The following is a 27,222-nucleotide window of genomic DNA, read 5'->3' on the forward strand; positions in this document are numbered from 1 at the left end:
TTGGGATTATTATTTATTTAGGTCATGTTATTTTAATTGCTTTTAAATCAATATCTATACAGCTGATTGTTTAATTGATGTTCTTGTTGGACTCCATAAAAGTCTAAAGCAAAGTAAGACACTAGCAATGTACTATGTACTGTGCTTTTAAATCTACTGTAGTTCCGCCCAACACCGTATGGACCAATCAGCAGCTCTGACACACAACCCTTTCTGAATTATAGACTAATCACAGCTCGTCTTTCAACAGCAGTCCAGTTGTAGCAGTCTGGCTGATATCACCTCCAGTCTACCAGCCAGCGCAACAAGCCTGAACACCGTGCGACTAACACGGTCTATGTACGCAGAAAATGCCCGGAAAGTGACTCCAGAGGCCGGCAAGACTGCCCGCACACCGGCGCTGTATTCCGTGGAGCTTTTCTGACCGTCAAACCAGAGTCTCCTGCGCCGTCTCCGCAGCATTAGGTAGGTTTTTTGGTGCTGGGATGTTGTTGTAATGTCCCTCTCCTCTCCTTCCCTTTAGCCCAGGAGCTGCGACAACTAAACGCACATTTTGGCACGGGGGTTTGAATAACCGTAATACGTCGTTTTCTTTGCCTTGACATAGCTACTCTTCCTCTTATATGTGGGTTACATAATTGCTAGTGTTTGGCATGTTAGCTGTGAAGGCTGGAAAAATGACCCTGACTGATACAATCACATACAAATTAAGCCTGTGTCAAATAAATACATTTAGCCGGCGATGTGTGTTGACAGATAGCTCCGTTACGTACCGCTTTCAGGGGAGCGTCGCGCTGAACTGTATCACAAATATGCCTTTATAAGCGACAGACGTAGTTATGTTAACGTTACACACCTTGAAAATCACCGAAGACATTTTACCAATCTTAAGAGGCAACTCTTCCATTCGACATAAGACTGGGCCACCAGACAGTACCTACGTATTTCAAGTAAATTTAACTTTAGACGTGTTGTCAGTGCTATTCTTGCTGTCCTTTTGCCTGAAAATAGACAGCACTGGGCGCGGTAAGAGGCACTTTGAACGAAATCCGAAGTTCAGATTTGACGAACGTATGTAGCCTTAGTGGTGGAGATAAGTATGCCGAATTAACTAGGAAACTATGACCGTAACGAAACCGTAAGACGACTTAGTTTGAATTGTGCCTCTTTGCTGATGAACGAGGCATCATTTAATTGTCGTTTTTCTAATAGAGTTTGGTTTGAGGTTACGTCTAACATTAGTAGATAATGTGTTGGGTTTACATATGTAAGTATTTGGCCTGTGAGTGCAACAGGGGTTTGGAAAAAATGACCCTGCCTCACATAATCACATTGGTCAAGCTTGTGTGAAATAGCCAGCAGAATATGAGGGTGTATTGGTGACATGTTAGTTCCACACATAAAGAAAACATTGAGTAATTTTCTTGGCTAGGTCCTGTCAGAGCCCAAACCTTATCCTGTTAAGGAGTGATTCTGTTGTCGTGGTGGAGTTAAGGCTCGAGTGATGCCTGTGCAAAAACTGAACATTATCTGTATTTTACACATCCATTGTTTTTAGACTGCGGTGTTACAGTTAACCAATAGGCTACTATCTCCCAGGCTTCTAAGTGAAGTGATTATCACCATTGATAGCTTCATGTTCTCCTGCATTGCTTATAGTAGAGCTCATGTGCCAGGAATTATGTAGTGGACTTAAAACTAAAGGATACTTTTGTAGCCTGCAGGCTTACAATGGTGAATGTTTATAAAAAAAATTCTAGCATACTTCAAAAGCTGAGAAAACAGTTTCCAGTGGCCAGCGAGAGGCATAGACTGCCAGTGTCCTGGTAGCCAGGAGCACATCTGCTGTTTGCAGGTGGTCTGGGGAGGGAGACTCAAGTCCAGTTGAATTCAGAGTATTTCTCAGTTCTGGCTGCAGTGGGTCAGCTTCCACAGCTGCAGAGCTGGATCAGTTGGACTGCAGCTCACTTATGTATACTCTCATTTCCTTGTCTGAAAAGAACACCCACTGCTGCATCACAATTATTACATTCAGTCAAGCAGCTGTGTGACCACCGAGCCCAGCCACGGTTTCAACTGCAGAGCAGGGCCCATATTTATGAAGTTCCCCCAAAGAGTGCAGCTCAAGGACTTACTGACATGTGAGCCCACATTTCTTCAAACCTCCCAGAATGGTAATGCTGATGGCTGGAGATGTCAGCAGGTCTCCTGTGCTGCTTGCTCTCACTGTGAAACACTTGATTGATTGGTCACTGTTTGTTGACTGATTGTGGGTAAGAACAGAGCCTCCAATTGTGTCTCTGTAGCTATCTGTAGTCACACAGCTGACACATTGTGATTTTTTTTTTTTGTTTTGCTTCTTTTATTGCATTTCACAATGTTTATTCATTTATGTGAGTTAAAGCTAGCAAGCACTAAGAAAATAGCATTTAATTCACATTGATGAGAAAACAAAAACACACAGATGTTCATGAGAAGTGTCCCGAAACAGTTGAGCTCTAAAGTTAGGTGACCGCCCACACATTGGTCAGGTTTCCCTGGTGACTTGATGTGTTTCAGTGGAAATGAATGGAGCTATTATTGTGTGTCTTGTAGTGTAGATGTAGTTTAACTGCAGATCTGATTTAAAACCAAAGAACCAAATGTATTCAATCAATTATGAACAAAAATGCAAGGAGCTTTTTGTGAGCTTATAACCAGAGAATGGTTTATAAGGTTGATAGATCATCAGTGCTGTAATTATTAATTTCCTGTTGATACTGTATGCTAATCAATTAACAGCTTAGTAGTTTCACCTTCAGCATGCATATTTCCTGTAAAGAGGAAGCACTGATGAAACTCTAAAACACAGTGAAAAATGCTGCAGAAACCTCAAATGACAAGATGTCTGAGTGTGGGTTTGGCCTCTAACATTTAGATATAGTGCTGAAACTATTAATCAGTTTGTCAGTTTGATAGAGTATGTGATAGATGTGATGCTTAAACACATATCATAGTAGAAATAATTGTTAGCTGCAGCGCTACTCAAATACAACACAAATAGCTGACATTCACCTTGTATATTTTACAGGTTAATATCATTCTCTTCCAAATGATTACTAAAGAGCAGTGCAGCTGGGGGGTTGTGACATGTTGTGGCTGTAAAAATTACCAAAAGTTTGCATCATCAAGCGTGGAATGTCATTTTTTAGATTTACATTACAAGACAATTATTGTAATAGAGTAAAAACTCTTCAAGGAGCATATCACATTGAACTCAATTACTACAAATCATGCTGCTGACCCCTTACCAAAATATACTGTAGCATTATATCGATTTGAAAATGCTTTTCCTGCCTTTCATGCAAACTCTGGGTTTCCTTTCATTTTACTGTGGAATGAAAATAAACACTTGACACTTGAAATATGCTTGAGGTTGGCTGGATGTAACGGGACAGAGTGCAAAGTGAACTCAGCAGTCACACATTTCTCTGTTCTCTATTTCTCTGTTTTGTGTCTTCAGGTTAGGCTAACTCATTGTTGCTAACTTTGGAGCTAACCCCCTTCACTTTTCACTTGGGGAAACAACAGACGTGACTTTTTAGCATTTATTAACTGTTACACTGTAGTCTGTACAGTACATTTACTTTCAGACTGACAACTTACTGCTGACCTTTTCCTCTGTTCTGCTCACATCCACCGTCACTTTCCTGCTGCTCACTCTTTCCCACTCACTATGCAAACATACTACGCAATACCCTATTCCTTAACGAAATTACACTACCAATAGTTTCCCAGGCAACGACACGGAGGTTGACTCACGTACCGGAACAGCACTGCACAGAGACTCGCAAAAGCTATTGATTTCCAAATGAATGGATATTTGGCGTTAATTTTGGCATTAAAAAATATTTTTTTGGCCTGGCGGGAGTTTTTGTTGTTATCATTATGGAGAAACACTGATTCAGTAAACGCTCAGTAAATGTTGAGTACAGTTAGACCCAGCAGTCTCCATTAGGTTGGGCGAGTTTAAAGTTCTGAAAACAACAATTTGTTAGTCTGTCCCTCCCGCCGCAGGAAATAATGGATTTATCCTGGAAAGCTATTGACGTAGCACTTTTCTCCTTATAAAAGTAACACTTTAATTATTCAACCAATTAGAATTTGGTTGGATGAGAGCATATCGACCAACTAATCGACCAGTCAACCAGGAGACTACAGCCCTGGTGAACATGGTATCACGTCTGTTTTTATGTTTGCTATAAGTTTTGTGTTGTGTGGTAATGTAGAGCAGTCTGCATTTACTGCTGAATTACCACACAACAATAACAGACTTTGACAACAGCGCAATCAGTCATGATGTTCAGTGTGATGGATTATCCATCTCAAGCAGGTTTCAAGTCCCAGCAAGTTGATTTTCGTAGCAGTGTATCGAACAGAAATCACTGCCTGTCAGGATGTCTGGAAAACACAATTCAGCAGGATCTAAAAATAATCAGCAGTCAACTTTATGAGGTTTGTTGTTAACAACATGCAAAACACTGCTATGGTTCTCGGAATCCGAATTCAAACAGAAATAAGAACAGTCTCCAGAGCAACGCTCCTACACTGACGGCTCTGGCAGCCCAGATTGTGTCTCACTGCCTCACAAATTGTGTTCATACTCGTTGGATAAAGGCTGCCCACGTAGTACACATAACCCTCCTTCTTGCTAACACACACACACACACACACACACACACTCTGTGTCTAGTCACTGGCAGATTTACCCCCCTATACTTCTCAGCCAGTCACTTTACTGATTAGTGCTGTGTCAGTCATTGTTTATAACCCCTGCATTGTGGTAGTGAGTAGACATCTGCAGAGTTGTCGGCTGCACCACAAAGGTGATGTTGATCTACCTGAGCAGTGCATTGCAAGGAGATATTGAGATTGATTGAGCTAAATGCACCAAGCTTTACTGAGGGTGTTTGCATACAGGCAGGATTGCTGTGGTTTGAAGTGTGAATACTTCCTGTATGAACTACATATATAATGTCACGCAGTATATAGGTAGTTTTTTGAGTGGGAGAGTGACATTTCACTCAGTTCATTATAGAGGAAGCAGGATGATTCTGCTCAAACAGAAGGGTGACATTCTCCTCATCCTCCACGTTGCAAGGTCAAAAAGAAATAACGCAGGCTACAGGGCCTTCATATTCAGATGAATTCCCCATGACAAGAGAGTCCCTTTCTTTAACAACAACATCCCTGTCATTGTAAAAGTGGAAGTTAGAGTATATTATGTCTTAACGTAAAAGTGATCCCACCCACTGTTGTGTAATCTGGGGCAAAGACAGGCCTCATTAGGAGATGTATTAATGTTGTTACTGTGACTTTAGAGTCCTGCTTGATGATTTAAAGTAGAGCTAGACTAGCTAGCTAGCAGATATATTGGTATCGGTGTGTTGGCAGTAACAAGAAACTGTAGTATTGAAATTAATTTATAATTCATGTGGAAGTCTGCCTGAATGTGAAAAATCATCAGCTACTTTTAAACTCGTTGCTGTTTTGGAGGCGACTTGATGCTTGATGCTGTTGCAGGGTCAACCACCACAAAGAATTCCTGTGAGAAACACTGAATAACTAAATGAAGGTAATAGGTTGTTTAAAGCATTCACATGGTTCACAGTAAGCTGATTGTCCTTAATGGAAAGCAGTATATAGTTGAAGTCCTGCCTACTTTGTGCTAACGTCTTGTCCACTGGTCTACATTATACAATGCATTTTTGAACACAGGTTTTAGAGTTGAAATTGAACAAGTAATTTAAAGAAGTCCCCTTGGGCTCTGAGAAATGGTGACATACTTTTTATGACCAAGTAATCGATTGATTTAATTGTTGATGAAAATAATTGTCAATTGAAGCCCTTATTGATCTTTCTGTGATATTGTGATAATTTGTTCATGTTATAAGATATGTGGGTATCAAGTACTGCTCAAAAAGTTATAATCCATTGTTAAAATAACAAAGTACACCAATTACAGTTCCTATTAGTCTTTGTCATAATAGCGCTGTCTAAACCTCACGCGGCCTATAACCTACTTGGTAAAGTCTTAATGTTTTTTTTTTTACGAGTTTGAAGAAGCAAAGTCATCATCAGCAGCCTGTTTCTGCTGCTCCCCTGAGACAGTTGCCCATGAGCTGGTTGTGCATTATCACCGAGGCAGAACTGAGAGGCTCTTGTCAGAGGCAGAACTTGAAACAGTGCAGCTAATGGTTTTTGTGAATGCCAACCTTTCAACTGAGCTCAAAAAGCCACTGTTGCAGCTTTCTTTTCAAATGGAACTGGATGTAATGCAAAGTCACAGTACAGCATAAGACATTAAGAGTGTAATGGTACACAAAATTCATGGTTTGCTATGTACCTTGGTTTTCGGGTCATGGTTTGGTACGATTTCAGCACAGCAAAAAAAGAGGAAGTCGGAAAATCACATTTGGTCTTTTATTTTAAAAAATGTAAAAAATCCAACAATGGCTCATTGCTGGAAACTATTACTGAAACAGTCAAGTCGTGCTGCAGTGGAAATGGAAAACAAGATTTCTATTTCTGCAGTGAATCAGGACACTTGCTGACAGATGTTTTATTCTCATTTATGGTCGAACTGTATATAAAGTAGTTGAAACTAACTCCACCTCCAGCAGCTACAACAGTAACATGCTGCTCTAACACTGATGCTTCAGTATTAATAATCTAATGATGTCACATATAATAATATATCAGTCAGAGGGACCAAACCACTACTTTTACTGCAATACTTTTTAACTACATTTTTCTCTCTCAGAACTGGTTCTTACCACGTGCTATCTGACCACGTCAAAAATCAAATGTTTTTATCGTTGTTCTGAACAGCTTCACTCAAAGGTGGAGTGGTATCGTTTCACTATGGAGATAATGGAGCATATTTTAATGGGATAGTTTGGATTTTTTGAAGTGGGGTTGTATGAGGTAGTTATCCATAGTCAGTGTATTACCTACAGTAGATTTGGGTTGGCATGCTCCCAGTTTGGAGACGCAGGCAGGAGTACCGGCACAGAAGTAGGGCACTGTACTGCTGTGGATGAGGCAAGCAGCAAAACGTATTTTAGCCACCTAAAAAAAAAAAAAGTTTAAGTGTACGCTATATTTATAATGTTTTCACAGCTTTACCTTTTGGCACTACATTTTCTCAACTGTAAAACTTCCATATTCCTACGAATGCCGTGCACTGTGTTACGCCACAGATAAGCTGTTTAGGTCAGAAAGTGCTGCTGCACTAGTAAGTAAACTATTTTCACATTAATTGTTTGAATCATGGAGCATACTGAACTGAGTAAAGATGCGCACCGAACCAATTGTGAGTTTTTATTTGGGTCATTTGCAGCCTGTTATATAATTAGAGTTTCCTTGTTAGAAGTGAGAGCAGGACAGTTTGATTATTTCCTTTATGGTTCTGAACAAAGTAACTTAATGCTCTCAGCTCAGTCGCAGTGGAGCAACCACTCCCTGCGTTGTACGACCATTGAGTTGTTATCCCTTCCTCATCCTGTGCTGGTGATTTCATGGGCGTGTATCATCTTTTATGTGGAAAAGGGGAAGCAGGCATAACATTACATTCAAAACACCTCATTAATGTGGTTCAAACATTTAGGCTGACTGGCTGCATTGTGAATATGATCCAACTCAAGTAAGACAAATATTTTTCCGTCGCTACAGGCCCAGTGATTAAACAAACATTAAAACAGATGAATCTTGCCAGGGGGGGTGGTGTTTTTTTTTTTTTTCTTGTCTGAAGAAATGTCAGATTGTCTCAGCTTTAATTGCACACCATCCATTCTGAACACGCAAACCAGGTCCCTGCAGGTCATAAACAGCGTGACAGGTGCGTAAGCAAATGAAATCCCCAGGGACCCCAAGGTTGACTCAAGGTTTGTACAAATAGTGGGAGGGGAGGATGCCTATGTTTGCCCTGATCTCTACTTTATTTGCTCTGTAATCCCTGCAAATAATACCTGGATACAGAGGAATAGTACTCATGAATTAAGAAGCAGAAAGTCACACCACTGGATTAATTTGCACTCACTGCATCATCACTCCATTCCAACTGGAACGAGTCTTTCTTGCCTGGAGAGAGACATCTCTTCTCCCTGTCGTACAGCCGACCTCAAGGTTGATTAGGTTTGTTCATAGCATGTGATTTATGACAGAGCCTGAGGGGCAAAGGTCATGGACAGGGTAATGGCCACGGTCCTGCTGATTGATCCTGCACTTTTGTGGAAGTTCAGGAATGTGCCAGATCGCTGGTCTGATTGGCAGCTTAATAAAGGCTGGATCATTTATCATTAGGGGAAAGATGACAGTTGGAGATCAGGGCTGCACAAGCACGGCTACAACAACGATGCTTGTCTTTCCTAAATATTGTTGTAATAGCATGATTATTGGTGTAATTGGACATTAGGTTTTTTTTTTTTTCCAAAGCTCATGCCAATATTGATATATTTTTGTAACTAACTAGCTTTATGTTGTGTGTTCTGTTATTAATACTGCACTTTGAGTTTCACTATGAATGAAAAGTGTGGTACAAATTAAATGAGACCCTGAAACTACAGTCTCAGCTGTATTCCAAGTGAGCTTGTGGTCACTCTGTGAAGAAGGACATAGAAACTTTTGATGTGAAGCAGCAGAAACCAAGCCCAGCCTTTTTCTTCTATTATCCTGGAGAGCTGTGGCACCAGCACCGTCAGATCTCTCGTTCTTTATTCAAAATTCAAACTATAGTTCCAATATTTATTAATGAATATTCAGTTAGTAATTATTTGACTGAATTCAGGCTGTGTCTTGTAGTCCAGTTGGGGTTGTTGATAAAATACAGTCATTCTTATCTACTGTATGTCCTGTTAGTAAATTGGTGATTGTTTTTGTCTTTGTTAATGTTTTTTAATTTGGATTCAACACCATATATACTTCACCTTCGTCTTGCAAAGCTTATTAAGAAGTAGTTAATCCCGACGCTTACCTTTTTTGAAGATTAACTACAAGATAACTCAAGCATGTGCACACTGTCCAGGTGCTGCGCCGCCCTTGTGGTTGACTTCCACCTTTTTTCTTCGTCAATGTAACATTATTAACTAATATTACTACAAAAATAGTTTTTTGCCATTTGAGAATTGATTCAGAATTGCATTGTATTTTTTTCACTCACTCCTAAAAGATGGGAAAAGGGGTGGTAAACAGCAAATCTGATGTCACCCGGTAGCTGTGGAGGCACCACACATGAACAGAATCACATCAATCTACAACATGCAGTAGTTATGTAGCTCATGTTTATGTGGTTTGAATCTGAAATAATTTGAGAAAATCCCATGGTAGTCCTCATGTGGTCTAACTTCTGTCACAGCCCTATTCTGGACCTGCAGTTTCAGTTTAGCCACCTACAGTATAGGCAAGGAAAGGAATAGCAGAGCTGTAGATGTGCACAAGCTATAGGCAAGGATAGTAATAGCAGCTGAACTTTTGATACTTCTCGCTGCTCTGAATGTAAAAGAAAAAGGTCAACATAGAATGAGTGACATGGAAGCCTGACCTGAAAACAAAATGAATTACAATCCTGTTTTGAAGTGAAACTGAATTGTAAACATTGGACAACATGGATTTTCGTGGTTGCCATATAATAGGCTAAAGCCATTGGCAACTAAATATGGTTAATAACATTCTTTATCATATTAGTGACTACACTGTAAACCACAAAAAACATCTTTCCGCAACTTAAGATTGGTTAATTTATCCTTCCAAAAGAGCTTTGTTTATCAAATTTCATTTTTTTCCTTCCTTGCTTTCATGCTGTCTTCCTTCCTGACACACCAAGATTAGCTCTGCAGTACACCAACCAGCATGTAAACAAAGTCATGAATGTCTCCGCTGTACAGTGTCTGCAAAGAATAGACAGATGTTTGGAGATGTCTCTGAAGTGGAGGAACGCTGATAAAATGATTTTAAATGAGTGTTTGGACAAATGAATCGCCAACTTATCTGTCAGTTTTGACTAGTTTCCTCTTCCAACATATAATCAGCACCACTGTTCCTGCTGCTGCCATCATGGCTGGCATCCTGTATCACCATATAGATAGAAATGGAAATGAATTCACTGTGCCACACAGATGACTGTGTTTGGTCACAGTGCTTGTTTTGAATATTGCATGCTTGTTATCAAGAGATCTTTATATATTACTGACAAACTGAATGCAAAACCTGAAATTAGAATTTGGTGATCTACATGTTATGAAGTCTTCTTTGTGCTTGCTGATGTCATGGTTTCAACAGGCCTAATTAGAGAAAACAGGAAGGAGAGAGTTCTAAATATAGTGAGACGAGCTGTACTCTCAATCTCAATAAGCTTAATTATGTTGTAAAATGTGAGGGTGGTAGTGGAGTGTCCTGACTCAGTCCTTAGTTTACTTCAAAACCCTCCACTTGTCCATAAGAGGTGACCGAGACAACAAACTCCTGACAGGAAACCAGCTGGTTTTCCCCTGACTGCTATGGAGCGATCACTCATCCACAAATCACTGGAACATTTAATGGAAAAAATCTTTTAACCTGGCTGGCATTCTTATCGAGAAATTAATGTCACAGCAGAAATGATGGAGAAGTGAGAGGAAACTTTGTAGAACCTGCTCCTCATAACAAGACCTCTTACATCAGGGCTCCACGAGGTGCAGAGCCACCTTCATTATTATTAAGTGTTGATGTGGTTTGGTTTCACCATTGCTCCACAGAGAGCAGCTCTGCTTTCCCTAATAGATCAATGAAAAAAATATCCTGCGAAGAGGATACAATATCAGTAACAGGAGAGAAGAGCCTCAATTAATTTAACACAAACACATTTCAGCCCTGGTGTAAGGTGTAACACGACACTTCTCTGAATCTCGACCGCAGGTTGTTATTCAGTCAGGCCATAATAACGCTTCAGCACTGAAGGATTGGGTTTATATCCCTTTTTCCATTTTTTCTGTCTTTATTTTGACTGTTTAATCAATGTGCCATGTGTAATGTTTTAACAGAAGAATAGACAAAATAACTGTGATAAAACAGTAGCATTAATGTTCTTTGCATTTCGGGGCCCAGTTTACTGTATAGTGGGAAAGGATACAGAACACACTGTAGTCTGTACTGTACATTTACCGCCAGACTGACAACTTACTGCTAACTTTTTCCTCTGCTCCACTCACATTCACCATTACTTCTCTGATGCTCGCTCTCTCGCTTAACCACTCACTCGCTACCTGCGGTTTCCCAGGCAACGACACAGACGTTAAGTCACGTTTCGAGACAGTGCTGCTCAGCGGCTCCCAAACGCTATTGATTTGCGAATGAATGGATATTTGGCGTTATTTTTGACATTATAAAAAGTATTTTTTGGCCTGGCAGGGGTTCTCGTTGTACTATTATAGGGGAAACACTGGATACCGTTGAATGTTTCACTGCGGTATATTGTAAAAATGGTATACCAGCACATTTCTAGTCAGTAGTCAACTATCTTCAGTTCTTCAATGGCTGCTTGTTTTGTGTGAAAATATTTAACATTTGAGAAGTTTGGTTTCGTTAGCTAAATGAAAAAAGCATTTTATAAAAAAAAACCAACCAAAAAAAACCCCATTCATTTTTTAAAGCAATAAAACATAAGTGTGTTTTGATATTTAGTACTTGGTATTAAGTAAAGCCTTTGAAAAGGTAGAAATAGCACTGTTTTGGCAGCATTTTGGCAGTGCACCGCTTAGCTGTAGTGGTAGCATGCTCATGGATGTATGCTAGCTGGCTTAGCCAAGTTAGCCTGGTTACTCTGGTTACCCTGAAGTATTGCTGCCGTCAGAGTGAGAAACGAGAGACTCGAGTTAGACCATCCTCCCTTGACACTGACTGAGTGCAACATTGTTCTGAAAACATGCACTGTTATCCCCGTATTTAAACAATTTATCACGTCTCCCCGTCCCCCTCCCCGCTGTTTGGAACGACTATACACACATTTGATTTCCGACGTGGTTAGACAACACGTCATGAGAAACAGCTTTGATCGATCATAAATCAGCATAACACAGCTGTCAGCAGGTGTCCTGGTTCCTTGCAAGAAACAGAAAAGTTGTTTTTCTTTTCTACTGCCGCACAACTTAATCTGTTTTGACCATATGTTTTATCAAGGTGTATCAAAGTTAATCAAAGTAGAGAAAGCAAGTGTAGGGGAGCCAGGTATTGATAATATGGATTAATCTTTTCTCTATCTGCTGTATGTACTGTAATTTAATATTGTAGTGCATCTATTTTGTGATATAGTAACATCACTGGAAAATCTATTGAGAAACCGTTCATTTGTCCTTGAGTAAGAAAGGGGCATTATGCTTTGCCTTACCTTGACCTGCCTGTGATGATACCTGTGACTCATCTGTCTTCTCCTGCCACCTCTTTGTTTTTCACCAACTTTCATTCTCACCTGCTTTTCTTCCTTTCATCTCCTGTGAATCTATAAATCTATCTATAAATGACACATAACAATCACTTGTTTCATTTTTGACTACTTATATGTCTGTCCACCTGCTTCTTTTGCTGATGTCTTCCTTGAAAACATTATGTTTCATTTCATGAGACTTACCTGGAGTGCACTCAACCTCCCAGATTGATTATATTGAACTGTTAAAGGGAATCAGAAGGTGGACTTCCCTTTCAAGGGCATTTGAGGCAGCCTTGGGGAAACAACAGGCTCCTCTTGTACTCCTACTAATAGACTAAAGGTGTTGGCAGCCTGACATTCTTTGCGGCTTCCCCCTCCCTTTAACGCTGAATCACCAAGGAGAAGACGCAGTGATGTGAGGTTGCGTGGGTGGGCTGAAAGAAAAGACAAAGCCTGACTACAGGAAAGGAAAGAAATAAACAGTGTCAGATGCTGCACTGTAAGAACTTTTGTAACAGCATTTATACATTTTCTACATTCCTCCGTCACAGTGCAGAGGGAATTATTTGAAGCATTTATCTGCAGCTTAGTCTTACATGAGCTCTGTCTCACATGGTGGCTAATGCAAGGAATTAGCTGTAATGTTTTGTTGTGAACTGCTCCTTACATGTGTAACTACGAGTTAACAGTTGAGGATGTTTGCTTAAAAGCAACAACAGCCACTTGGCTCATTAGACAGGAGTAACCCACTGAGAAGAAGTTGGCAACATGGTGTCAGAGGGGAAACAGATGGTAGAGTGATGCAATGCTGTGTCCTTGTCCTGGCTAAACATGTTCAAATACAGGACACAATATATGGACAATATATGCAACTAACGATTGATTCATTTGCTGTTTATTTTTTACATTAATTGTTTTGTCTATAAAATGTCTATAAAATAGTTGAAAATGCCTGTTTTAATTTATTAGAGTGGAATGTGCAATCTTCAGATGTCTTGATCCCTTTACTATCATGTAAACTGATCATTATCTGATTTAAAAATTGTTGCAATTTCATTTTCAGTCAATCAATTAATTGATTAATTGCAACTCTAACACAGTACTTAACTATTATTATATTGCATAATTACAAACATTTATCTTTATCTTTTCTGTTATTTTCAGGTCTTTATTTCCCAAAGTACAAGCGTGGGTACCATGAGAACCCACGGTTATAGCCTATAACTCCTGTCACTGTGGTACTTGTCTCTTATAAAATTTAGACAGATTGCCACCTTTTATTAGGGTCAGCTTTTTACATTTCTTAGTAACTACAGATATTTGACTTTTAGTTATCTTTATATTTAATCACCTTTTCTTGGCTGAGAAGGCGGAAACACCACAGTGCAGACCGTCAGACTAATTAACGTTCACAACCTGTAGCTACAGTGAGAAAATGAGATGAATGCATTAGATTTGAAATGCTGATTAAATGTATCTGACACATTAGAATAAGAAGTGTAGCCTACATACTTTTACACCTTACTTTTCTCAAGCTATTTGTTAAAATACTGGAGTTGCCAATGCAGAACTATTAAGTTAACGCGCTTAAAATATTGAAATGATATGCATTTAATGGGGAGATTCTCCTGAGGTTGATGTGAAGCAGCCAGCAAGTCACACTTTTATTGAGCATTATCTGCTTATTGTTATTGTTTGTCTCTCTCCTATACTTTGTCTTAATTTGAATATGTTGAATATAGTGCTTTAATCGTACGTGAATATAATGTTTTGTATCTGTTGCCTGGGCTACATACAGTATATTTAGATAAGATCATTTCTAACATGATTGTTGCATGTGTTGATAAAGTTCAGTATGACCTAAGCTAGTTTGTTTATTGAGTTACTGTGACAATGTTGACTTAATTATTGAGAGATCTTTAGTGAGTATGGGCAGGGTCTTGATATCATTAGGATGGTGGAGGGTGGTACAGATTTTAATTTGTCTGTTAGATGAGGAATAATAAAAAAACGGACCATAGTTTGTCATTATAATTGGCAAACGTGATGGACAGTGCTGGCTAGGAATGAAAAGCCTCTGTATTGCTTTGTTCAAGTAAAAATGTTCAGGAAATGTTCAGCATAGGATTTCATGGATTGTTTCTCCAGTTGATGCATTTTAAAGGTTGAGCTGGATTGATTGATCAGGAATAATGTATGTGCTCAGGAAAATATAACATTTAAGGGAAAAATGTAAATGCGAATCTCTTCAACATGGATATTCTGTGCTATTTTGTTATATTTTTTTGTGCCAAAATTCAGTATTTTTAACAAGTAATCATGGATTCTCCAGGGATGTATTCTTGTTGGGACGGGAAGAACCTCTTGACTCTCACATATTTTGAGAATTAGTCAGCCATGTTGTGGCTCCTCATTTATATTTATCATTCTTTTTTTTTTTTTTTTTTGTTTCGCCTGTGTGTGGTTTTGTCAGGGCAGGGCAGGGCCGGGCACAGATGGAAATTGTTGATTTCTGCCTTCGTCAGCAGGCGACATTGCTTGCCAAACAAGTACTCTGCCTCTCAGGACAGAGAAGCATTTCTAAACATAGCTGTATGTGAAGGTCTTAGGCTCTTCATGTATCTTCAGACTCTCACATACTTCTAGGACATAAACGTCACTCAGCAGTTATGTATTTGCTGAGAAGGAACAAGGTCGATAATTAAAACTTCATGAGTTGGATCAGAGAAGTTGGTAAAAGGATATGACAGTGTCTTGGGTCATTCTGTGGTGCTCTGCCCAGACTAAGATTCATCCAAACAGTCCCTCGGATACCATGACGGGGGAGTCAGCTGCACTGGGTTCATTGCTCTGCTGTGATGAACAGCAGCTTGTCACATAGTGAGGTAAGAGTCCCTGCTGGGGCACTGCTGCAGAACAATGCTGACAGAGCCTGTTAACCCTCACACTCATGATGATGTGGGGCGTGTGTGAACACACAGCATAGCAAGCAGGGTGACTGGATTGTTTTTGCTGTGATTGAATGGCTAAAACAGTTAACTGCTAGGCCTTATAAGTGAAGTTATTCTTCATTCTTACATGGGCTTACATTTAAGTTAAAAAAAACATGTCTTTTTGTCAAATATATCATATGTGTAAGACACAAACTGATCTTCTAAACATAAAATGTTCTTGGGACCAAACAAAACAGAGATGCATTGTTCTTTACTATGAATCCAGCATTTAATCTATTTTAGTAATCTGAAGCCATTCAAATCCTCCATTGAATCCTATTTGTGTTTAGCATTCAACTGTTAAAGGTAACTTAAGTTATAAATAACTAAAAATCAAAAGATTCAGTTGAAATCAGTTGTCTGAGAAGGCAGAAAGCTTAATGTTCACAGTCAAAGGTACCAGCATATACAGTAAAATATACATTACAGTAGAAGATATGAAACGTTAACTATGTATCTGGCTCATGATGACTAACATACCCTATTTTTCACAAGCCTGTTGGTTCAAATACTGGAGATCCAGAATCAAAAATAAACTTTGTAAATTGTTCAGAGGTGGAAACCGAGACCTTAAGATTTCTAGAAACTTGCAAATCAGGTTTCTTTAGTTCCCTACCCCAATTACGGAAACCAAATTTCTTGTATACATGTCAGAAAAAGCTATTTAGAAACTGGTTACTTTGTATAAACACACTGACTGAGAACCTTCCACACATGCTTACACTTTCGGTGTTGTTGTATTTCAGCTACAAAGATACCCATTGTTTCTGTGGGGTCTCTCAATTGATTGTGAAGATGAAACTTGTTTTATTTAATTTATTTATTTTACCAGGAAGATCCACTGAGATCAAAAATCTCTTTTACAAGAGAGACCTGGCCAAGGTAGCTGCTGTACAAAATCACAACATATTAAATTAAAAACATATACAACATGATAAACAAAAATTCACAGTAAAACAGAAGAACAGCTATTCAAACACAGTGGCCTCTCAAGAAAAATAACTCCCATCACCACATTCTCTATGGTGCCCAATTAATCAAAGTGTTTGTGTAACTGACAGTTACCATATCTCAGGAAGATAAGACGGGTGGGGTCTGTGTCTCAGCCTTGCGTAGGATGAGATAAGTTCTTTCAGTGTTGCTGCAGCTCTAACTGTTTTCGTTTCAATATCCGGATTTCTAAACCGGGTCAGGTTAACTTAATATGAAACTTCGACCATACTGAATATGTGGTTTGCAAGTGAGGTACTGCTGTGCGTTGACCTGTTGTGGTTTCCTCTCATCCTTCAACCTCTCCTCTTCCAACCAGGGCATTTGTTCAGGAGGGTGACTGTGGCTGGACAGCTAACACACAGAAAACCCTCTAACAAATTAGCCGTAGTAAGCCTGCAGTTTTTACTTCCCAACAACAGCAGAGGAAAAGCTGTCAGCCAGCTCACTGCGGTGTGCAGACTTTATGTGTGGGATGTGTGTGCTGTGTGCAACTACACGTTAACCTATACACAGAATATGTTTATGTGCTTGTCCATGTCAAAATTAGAGGCTGAAGGCTGAAGTGTCATGGATGATGTATGCACTACCAGAGAATCAAAGCCAGAGTGATGTTTAACACGATGAAAAAGAGCTATCCTAGGTTAAATGCATAGATTTGTTGTTTGACATTCTCAGTCTCTTGTCAGCAGAGAGTCTCAGTCATTTATCTTTCAGTGAATTCTTTCTACTAACTCTCCATAAAGCATCTGAGACAGAGTTCATTTAGTTTTTTCTGTTGGCTACTCCATTGTCATAATTGTGTTTGAAGCAGTTCTCTGTCAACTTTGTGATTCACGGCTTTCTGCAAATTAAAATTACCAAGTGATGTTGGCCTGAAATCAAAAGGCCTGTCACATAAAGATAATGTAGTGATCACTCTTCCTGTAGATTTGTTCTGAGATACTTCTGATGCATAATGACCGTGCAGAGTCTTGGTGGTTAATATCTGTCACATGAGTTACTTTCAGATCTGGGACATGAAATGCTACTTTTGATTAGGTTTTGTTGTTAACTTTGTTTGATGAATGTTGCCCAAGTGTATAATCGTAACTAATGTTGCCCTTTGTGTTTTGTCCCTCAATCCAGGCCTCATGGAGCTGGGGACTCGACGCCTGCTGTGCACCAGGGAGCTTGATCCATGCCCGGTTCCCAGCAAACAACCATAAAGGGTGGGAACCTTAATTACCCTTTAGTTCCTTTTTCCCATCCCTCCCCCTAAATTGCCTCTGTGGTGATACTGTCCTCTCCTGCCTGTGGCCTGCAACATGATTGGCAAGCTGAAACAGAATTTGCTGGTGGCCTGTCTGGTCATCAGCTCGGTCACGGTCTTCTACCTGGGCCGCCATGCCATGGAGTGCCACCACCGCATTGAGGAGCGCAGCCAGCCAGGCGGGATTCTGCCTCTGTCAGCACTGGGAGGCAGCATGCGGACCACTTTACGGACAGGCCAGAATCTCAGCACACCTTTTGTTTACAACAAAGACATGCCACTCATCTTTATTGGCGGCGTGCCCCGCAGTGGTACCACTCTGATGCGAGCAATGCTGGATGCCCACCCAGAGGTGCGCTGTGGTGAAGAAACCCGCGTCATCCCGCGGATCCTTGCCATGAAACAGATGTGGAGCCGCTCAGGCAGGGAGAAGATGCGCCTGGATGAGGCCGGTGTGACAGATGAGGTGCTGGATGCCGCCATGCAGGCCTTTCTGCTGGAAATTATCGTCAAACATGGCGAGCCAGCCAACTTTCTCTGCAATAAGGACCCTTTTGCGCTGAAGTCGCTCTCCTACCTGGCCAAGATCTTTCCTCGTGCCAAGTTTGTGTTAATGATTCGTGATGGACGGGCTTCAGTCCACTCCATGATCTCACGGAAGGTGACCATTGCCGGCTTTGATCTGGGCAGCTACCGGGACTGCCTGACCAAGTGGAATCGGGCCATAGAGACCATGTACACGCAGTGCCTGGAGGCAGCCGATAAGTGCCTGCCTGTGCACTATGAACAGTTGGTCCTCCATCCTGAGAAATGGATGCGGACACTGCTGAAATTCCTAGACATTCCTTGGAATGATGCCGTCCTCCACCATGAGGAGCTCATTGGGAAAGCTGGAGGAGTGTCCCTCTCCAAGTGAGTCATGCTGACAGTTCCGTTTTCCTTTCCCAAACCTCACATCTGTCATCAACCTTAAAAAGTTTCAGTTGCTCAGACTTTGAAAGTTGTATCAGGTATCTTAGGTCGTTGATGATAATTGAAAATTTATGGGGGAAAACAAGATGATAGATCAATGTGAAGACTGACTGGCTTGATTTTAGTCAAACTTGTACATTTCGTCACTGGCACTCTAATTGTAGTAATTGTAGTGAGACATCAGTGTGGCTATTGTCACTGTGTCTTTGATCCTTATTGTTTGTAGTGCTGGCAGAGGCTTGTCCATGTTCTTACATCCAGACAGAACTTTTAATTTCAGAGTAATTACAACATTGGTCTCTGTGATGTCTGTTCAAGAACAGACTTTCTCTTTTAGCCATTTTTTCAAACTGAAATAGCTCCATTGTCTTCTTGTTGATTGTTGTGTTAGGGTTGAGTGCACTACCCTGTAAAATGGGGGTTAATGGCCTCTTGTGTGTGCTACTGTATGTAACTAAGTAACTAAGATTGGAGGCCATTTAGCTACTTCCAGCTGTAAGAAGGTTGCCACGAGTCAGGACATCACCTTGCATCGCTGTGCACTAATTTGTAAAATACTAAACATGTTATCAATACTTAGACAATGGACGCTACAATTATAAACTGGATGTGTCTATTCCGTGACTGTTCGCAGCATTAACAGAGATGCAGCACAGAGTAGCAGAGTGAGAGGTCTGTCCGCCCTCTTCCTGTCTGCTGTAAACACACGTAGCTGTTAGCGAGCAGCTGCTCTCATGTCTCCCTGGGTCTCCGTGCTTGTTTTCAGCAGAAACTCTCCCACTCTCTGCCTGCCTCACTGTCACACACTCTCTCTCATTCTCTCTCTCTCTCTCTCTCTCTCTCTCTCTCTCTCTCTCTCTCTCTCTCTCTCTCTCTCTCTCTCTCTCTCTCTCTCTCTCTACCGCACATTTACTATGCACTGACTTATTCCATGCACTGACTAGAAAACATCTTAAAATACATTTTTCTTAAAATCCCCATTGCTTCGGCCCAGCAGGGGGTCAACTCAGGCCTTGTGGGCAACCAGGCTTGCTGGTTTTGACTTTTTGGACATTTAACCCTTTTGGAATGCAGTTTGTTGAGCTGTTGATCGTCTCTGTGATGATAAATGTGTCACTGTTGACCCTGATAATGAGGCAGTAATTTCTACAGAGGCTTCATTTTTACCCAGTGCAGTTTACTACAGCTGCAGATTCATTAAATAGTTCATGAGGTAATGGGGGTTAAATAAATATTTGCGGTCGTAAGAATTTGTGATGCAGTGTTTCCCATGGGGGGGGGGGGGGGGGGGGGGGGGGGTTAATTTCTAAATAATGACTAACTTACCTTCAACACACACACACACACCGGCTAACATACTAACAGGCTCAGAAAGCTGGACACACTTCTTGCACACTTTTCGGTTTTTGCACACTTTGTCCTTTTTGGTCAACTCTCATCCCATATTCTTCCCAAAATTAATTTAACATTACATCTTCCTCGGGACAATGGGATCCCTGAATGCTTGCTAGTAACTTATTTGAAGAGTTGGGTCTCTGAGATTGTGTTAAGAACATAGATAGACTAACTTATCAGATTTAACTTGAATGCATCAGTTTTGTCCATAAGAGGTGTTCATAACTATGCGTGGTCTCTGGATTGATTCAGCCTACTGTCTTCTCTGCGGGGAAAAGCCAACAACCATATGTACCCCTCCTCTTCTTCTTCCTTGGTTTTACTGGCGGACTACAAACCAACACTAAAGGTGCATGCTGCCACCTACTCTACTGGAGTGTGTAACATCATGCTGTTCCCAGATGGGTCCGTTGTCATGTGTTTGTGAGAGAGAGAGCGAGAGTGGGGCGGCAGCTCCAAAAATAGAAAATCAGTATGTGGCGGGCAATGTTAATATTGTGGCGGGCCGCCACAAGTAAATGAATATATGGGAAACCCTGTGATTTGTGCCAAGCTTACAAGCTACACAAGGTAAAAGCCTGTCCTGCTGTTTATCACATTCACAGTGCAAAAGAAATGAGCTTGGACATGCCCATGTCTACTGAGCTTTTAACTACATGGCCCAGAGGGGAGAGAAACTATGGATAGGCTATTAACAAGGAGAAAAATGACATGCAGGTAAGCGGTGTGTCAAGCAGTACGTATCACTTTCTATTTAATCTCAGTTCTTGCAGGCCTTAAAAATAAACGGACACCTCTGGCCTTGAAAGAAATCCTTCCTGTGTTTTCACAAAGCCTCCAGACATTCCATCATTACATTTCATTTGGAAATTAAACATCCTACTGCTGCGCACAGTGAGGAACCTACTCATTAGTGACTTAAAACACATGAGATTGTGTCTGCACTACTGTACTGTAAGCAGGTTTTCCTAATGGCCCTGCCTGGTGTCAGAGTTGTTTTGGTTTCAGTGATTTGGGAGGTTGGCCTCTGGAAGTAGTTGAGGAAATGCTGAAGGGGTGCAACCCCATTCCTCACATCTGTCTGCCCCCCTCTGCTACCACCCTCTTCCTGCCACGTAGCACCAGAACACACTCCATATCCTCTGTAGATATTTGGGCCACGTTTTGTTATTGTCTGCATATAAGAACACTCATGGTTTTTATTAAAAAGCTTAGCATCCATTGAGCAGCTTTCCCTCCAAATGCCTTTTGCCTTTACTGCACTTCTTCTTGAACTCATCCCACTTCCTCTGTTGTAAAAAGTGAAGGATTTCCTTTTTCCGCTTGAAAATATAGTTATTGGCTACATATTTCATTTTTTTCTGTTGTGTACTTTTGATCTTGAGTTAAAGTCCCCCTCCACTCAAAAATGTATTTTCTTTATTGTCACTGTGCAGAATCATATATGTGTGGAGTTCTTTTTCACATTCATCTCCTGAAGGAGGAAATCTTTTCTGTCCTCACATTAAATCTGAGTTTAAGGCGTTTACCTACAAGCATGATTTGTGACATCACAATTCGCTTGAAAGCCAATCCTGGTCCAGTATGCAGCTTACACAAGTGTGATGTGGAAACTTGAAGCTGCTAGCAGATCTGGCAGTTAAACTCTTGAAATGAAAAGTATTTGCATACTCTTAGCGTCTGGATTTTTCAAAGGTACAAAGGCATCAAGAAAGCATTCACCAGAAATTAGATTTCGTTAGAAATTTGACAATAGCTAACCTCAAAGTACAGATACAATGAGAGATGATTCATCCTTGTAGAGAAATGTAATGCTCTATATCAGTATCAGTGTATCCGGTCTTTAAGTTGTGATGTAATACCCTTTCAAAACACTGTTTCTGAGTCCAAGCTGGTCAGGACTCTTTGTTGTTTAAGTGGATCTGAGTAAAAAAAAAACTAATTTGTAAGTTCTTCAACACGTTAATGTTACTTCACTAACTTTAACGTATAATATATATACACATACATACATACATACATACATACATACATACACACACACACACACACACACACACACACATATATATATATATATATATATATATATATATATATATATATATATATAAAAATAAAACAGGGTTAATATATACGTACATAAGTATTTTGTTTTTTTATTTATAATGATTAAATTCCCAGTGAAGTTTACTGTTTCAGTGCACTGATTAATTTTATACAATAAAGTTTATCGTTAAACTGTAAAATATCATGCCTCCATTACATATCTTTGTCACAAGTGTTCGATAACCACATTTGAGGGATCATTGCAAAGTATATGCTTTTATGTATATATTCTGTATATATAAGATTATCGTCCGATATATTGATATCAGATTTTTTTTACTCTTTAATATTGGTATCGGCATTAGCCCCAAAAATCCAGTATCGGTCGGGCCCTAGACTAAACACATTGAAAACACTTTGAGGAGAAGAAGGATGAGCTAAAATTCAAGCTAACCAAGGCAGACAAGCTAGCTCTGACCTCCAACTGCTGGACAGCTCTCACAAACGAAAGCTACATCACAACTTTTCTTAAAAATTAACTGGTTAGGTACCAGTTAATGGGTGTCGGTCAATCGAAAGCAAAATTAACTGAAAGTAACATCCCTAGTACATGTAAATGATTAGTATTGACTGGTTCATTGTTTTACAACCCATCTTTATTAGAATTCACTGTTGTGTACTGCAGTTCTTTACTGAGATTGTGTCAGCACTATGATCATGCTGAAGAGTAGGGGTCAACCAATTATCGGCCTGGCCTATTATCGGATCTGATATTCAGAATTTTTACCATTATTTTTTTTTTATCTGATTGTTGATTTGTGCTACTTTGGCTCTGATGCAGCCAAAAAAGTAAAAGTTCCGCACTGCATGTTAAAGTTTAAGTTTAAAAGTACAGAAGTATTACCAGCTAAATTTACTTAAAGTATTGAAGTAAAAGTACTCGTTTTATAGAAAATTGGGCAGTGACTGATATATTAAATACATTTAACAAAGTACATTATTAATACTGATGAGTCAATGCAAAAGCAACATTTTATTGCTGTAGCTGCTCGAGTTGGAGCTAGTTTGAACTGCTTTGTGGGGGTTTTGAGATAAATCTGAGGGGTGTTGAGACACAAAAAAAAAACAACACAAAAAGTTTTGCCTCATAAAATTTAATCTGGATTAATTTTTCAGAATTTTTCTTTAATCTTTGCATTTTTGTGAAATGTTGGAGAATTTAACTCTTTGGACCTTAAAACAGTTATTTATTTGAGACCATGTGAGGTAAAATATCTCTTTGGTGGAATTGCAAACAACTCAGACATCTGAAGCATAACAAAGAGACATAAATACACACTGATTTTTTTTTTTTTTTTGTGTAAAGGACCACAAGCCCAAAAGTATAGGAACCACTGGGTTAATCTTTAACAGTGTGTTGTAATTAATAAACTCATCATTATGTTATTTTATGTAAAATTTTAATCTGAAAATTAACTAAAGTTGTCAAATAAATGTACAAAGTACAATATTTCCCTCTGAAATATAGTGGAGTGGAAGTATAAAGTAGCATAAAATGAAAATACTCAAGCAAAGTAAGTGTGCCTTAAAATTGTACTTGTAAGTACAGTACTTGAGTAAATGTACTTAGCTACTTTCCACCACTGCATTTAAATAATTGAAACCAACTAAAGGCTCTCCAAAGCTGTTTTGCTGTAATAAATGAAGCATAATTGTACGTTGAAATTGTGCATTCTAAATTTTTACACCAAAATTTTAATTTTTACTGCAAATGTATGTGGTTCTTAATATTGGTTATCATTCTCCTTGATTAAGATTGGTATCGGCCCTGAAAAAAAAAATTGGTTGACCCCTAAAGAAATTTACAATGTCTTAAAATATCACAGGATTTCTCTAAACTAAAAGCGCTTTTCATTCAAATTAATGTCATATACACTCAGTTGTCAGTTTATAAGGTACGTCTAGCTCAAACTAATGGAGTCTTATCCAACAGCCCTGTATTAAATCCCACCTTGATGGATGTTAATGTCCTGTTTCTCTTCAAACTGGTTGAGCTTTATGGTTTGAAGGCTGCTGTTGAATGCGGTTATACTGAGAGGTGAGATGAATGTTTAATCCTTATAAATATACCAAACATGAAGCAAAACAAACATGAATCTACACATCTTTGCTAAGCAGAGGAACTAATTTCTATAAACAAAGCCAAAAGACTCAAAAGCTCATGTTGAGATGCTGTCAGCCATGTTGTGGTTCAAGTCTAGATATCGTGGAGACTCTCGAGTGCCCGTCTGCCAACACTGGGCTGCTACGACTCAATAGCAAGGACTCTTGAGGTTCTCAGAGAGGCCACGATCCTTGTCTCTCATAACACTCATTCACCATCAGCTGTTCCAAGACACTGAAAAATCATCTTCAGTGGTCATGTATGAATAACACAGGGAATGTGTGTTTATGCTTTTTTTCCAGCACAGCTATAAAATAGAATGTAACACTTGAAATAGAAAGAGAACAAGAGGCCAAAACAGACTAAATGTCCGCACAGGGAGATAGAGCAAGAAGAGCTCTTTGGGATCCAGATGCAGATATGTGGTCATTTAGTGCACACGTCACCCCTCAACAAATTGATTCCCATCAAATATTAATGAATTGGGACCTTAACCAGAGCCCTTTTAGCGCTGTTTAAGATAGGCATGGAGACACTGCTTTGTCCTTCATGTCTGCATCAAACAATCAATTTAACAGACACAATCAGAGACAGACAAAGTCCAAAATGCTTTGAGATACAACAGGGAATCTTAGGCCAGAATAGAATCACATCATACCAGTCAGTTTGAATTCGATGCCATTGATTCCTAAGAGGTTTTCATTCATACAAAATTCTACAGCAGCAAGTTAAACTGATTAGTTTCTCTGTTTTTCTACAGTTGTGCTAATCATTAAAATCAGCAGATGTGCTGTTTAGTTGGACCCTGTAGACTCTCCAGCCTCCATAGCACACAATTCAAAGCCACAGCTTTATACTACTAGCATCATATTCAGACTAAAATGCCATTTAGTTTTCACATCATTAGTCAGTCTGACATGGTGTTTATGTTGCCTTTTCTGTTTTGGATGATGAGTTATTTTTCCCTGGATATTGTAGTAGCAAATGCTATTTTTATGGCACTTCTATTCATCACAATTTCTGTGCTACTGGTACAGCAAGATGACAGTTCTGATTGGCTCGCTTGTTTTTTTCCAACTGGGGAAATAGACGTCAGTGTGCAAATCACCAGAGATATCTGAAAAAATCCAGATGCGCATAGCAACTCAGGCTGGAAATATGGTTCTTGAAAGATGCATACAGAACCAGTCAAAGATTTGGATACACCTTCCTATTCACTTGAATGAGAAAGTGTGGTACTGTATGTAGATGTCTTGTAAGGTCTATGCAGAGAAGGGTCTTTATGTGTTATTATAGAACACAGGGGCCAACACACACTGCTAGATGCCACTAAATCCTTTAAAGGTTTTCACTCTTTTTGTGTTCTGCAGTAGTTTTTACTCAGCACACAGTCAACATGTCAACATTTCCAGGCTTTTGGTCAGACCTCCTGCCTAAATGGCTCCTGATACAATTTGATGTAAGAGGAGGCCAACCACAAGTAGCCTTCAGGGCAGTACAACTACCTTTTACCATCATAAACATTTTGCCCCACCTCCTCTCAAGTACTTTGCCCACTAAAGCATTAAAGTCAACCCCCATGACACCTGGCAGAAAATGCCTCTTGCCCACTACAACCACCACCACTCCTTTCTCTCCACCATCCCGCAGCTTCGGGTCTCTATCTACATGAAAATCTCAATCAGTGGGCAGCCAGGCCCCAGAGTGGGACCTTGGGTTAGCATTAACATCAATTACCTGGCCTTGATTTAGTGGAGGCCCTGCCTAGCTGAGAGACTTGCTCCATTACTTATCCCAGAACAGGGAGCCATTCCAACCCTCCTCCCTAACTCTCCGACCTATTTGTGATCTCTGTGTCTCTATCCGATTCTCTCTTATCAGCCACTGGTGATACAGAACACCACCTTGAGTAAAGGAGGCCCAGCAATGAATAATTGACAAGCTGGAGGCCATTAAGAGCATCAGCCTGAAGGGAAGTGGTCATGTGATGGGCGGAAAGGGTTTTTGTCACATCACATTTAAAGCAGAGAAAAGGAGTATTTGTTCATCAATGTTAATGTTAACGTGGGTGTTTATGATTTAAGCTTGATGACAAGAAACAAACATATTTATATTCATAGATTGTCTCCCTCATTTTATTATCCTGCAGGGTTTTCCCTGGATTTTTCTGAGATAAAGGTGGCAAAGGCTGGAGAATGTGTGTGATGCGGAGTACACAGTTTGTGCACGTACCTTTGGGGGACGCGGAGTTCTCTGCTGTGTTATTAACGTCATTTCTCCAGCAATGGAGAGCAGCCTCTCTGCTGCACTGTTACCTCTGGGGAAAGACATTGTTGTCCAACATGCTGAGTGGGCGCAGGGTTGTTGAGGTGAAACAGAGTTATTTTCTTCACCTCAGAGTTGCTTTGATTAATGCTGCAGTGTGTGATGTTTGGCTGGTCTCGTTTGTTACTGCTGAGAGCTGTTCTGCTAACGTCAGTCTCTGAATGACGACATAGAAAATATTCACAATATACTTCACATTTGTCTCGCAAAGGTAATTATTTAGTCATTAAACTGCTGCCTCTTTTGAAGATGAACTACAAGATAACTCTAGCGTGTGCATGCTGTAGACTGTCTGGGTGCTGCACTGCCCTTGCAGTTGAGTTCCGGCTTTTTTGTTCCACCAACATCCCATTCCTGAATTTTCAACAAAGACGGTAGCCAGTAATACAAAGGCAGTCCACCTTTGAATTAGATAGGCAGGGAAAACTCTGTTCTGCTGGGAATTAGTACCTGGCCTTTGTCGTGCTTTAAATATGCTCCTTTTTAAAAGTTTTAATGCTTAAAATCTTCATGAAATCAAACCTCGTTTTTGATACCATTTATGGGCTACATATTTCTGCAATAGCCATTCAATTTATTTACATTCTGTAATTATCTCTCTATAGTAGTGTATCATTGTTAGTGGTGTAGTCCACCATTCCCA

The 27,222-nt window shown here is 39.9% G+C and overlaps 1 protein-coding gene across 5 annotated transcripts in view; it reads left to right on the top strand.

Moving 5' to 3' along the window:
* The first annotated feature begins 239 nt into the window (after positions 1 to 239).
* The window catches only part of tpst1 (tyrosylprotein sulfotransferase 1), a 52,178-nt gene continuing 25,195 nt past the window's right edge, over positions 240 to 27,222 (top strand). For 4 of the 5 annotated variants that reach the window (XM_067593856.1, XM_067593857.1, XM_067593858.1 and 1 more), the window contains exons 1-2: positions 240 to 465; positions 17,551 to 18,586. In XM_067593856.1, coding sequence (XP_067449957.1) covers positions 17,730 to 18,586 — 857 coding nt within the window. In that variant the 5' untranslated portion in view covers positions 240 to 465; positions 17,551 to 17,729. Of the gene's footprint in view, positions 466 to 17,550; positions 18,587 to 27,222 lie in introns of those variants that run through there. The other variant, XM_067593854.1, reaches the window with a different exon arrangement.

The sequence above is a fragment of the Thunnus thynnus genome, chromosome 7 (assembly GCF_963924715.1).
Source record: "Thunnus thynnus chromosome 7, fThuThy2.1, whole genome shotgun sequence".
NCBI classification, from domain to species: Eukaryota; Metazoa; Chordata; class Actinopteri; order Scombriformes; family Scombridae; genus Thunnus; species Thunnus thynnus.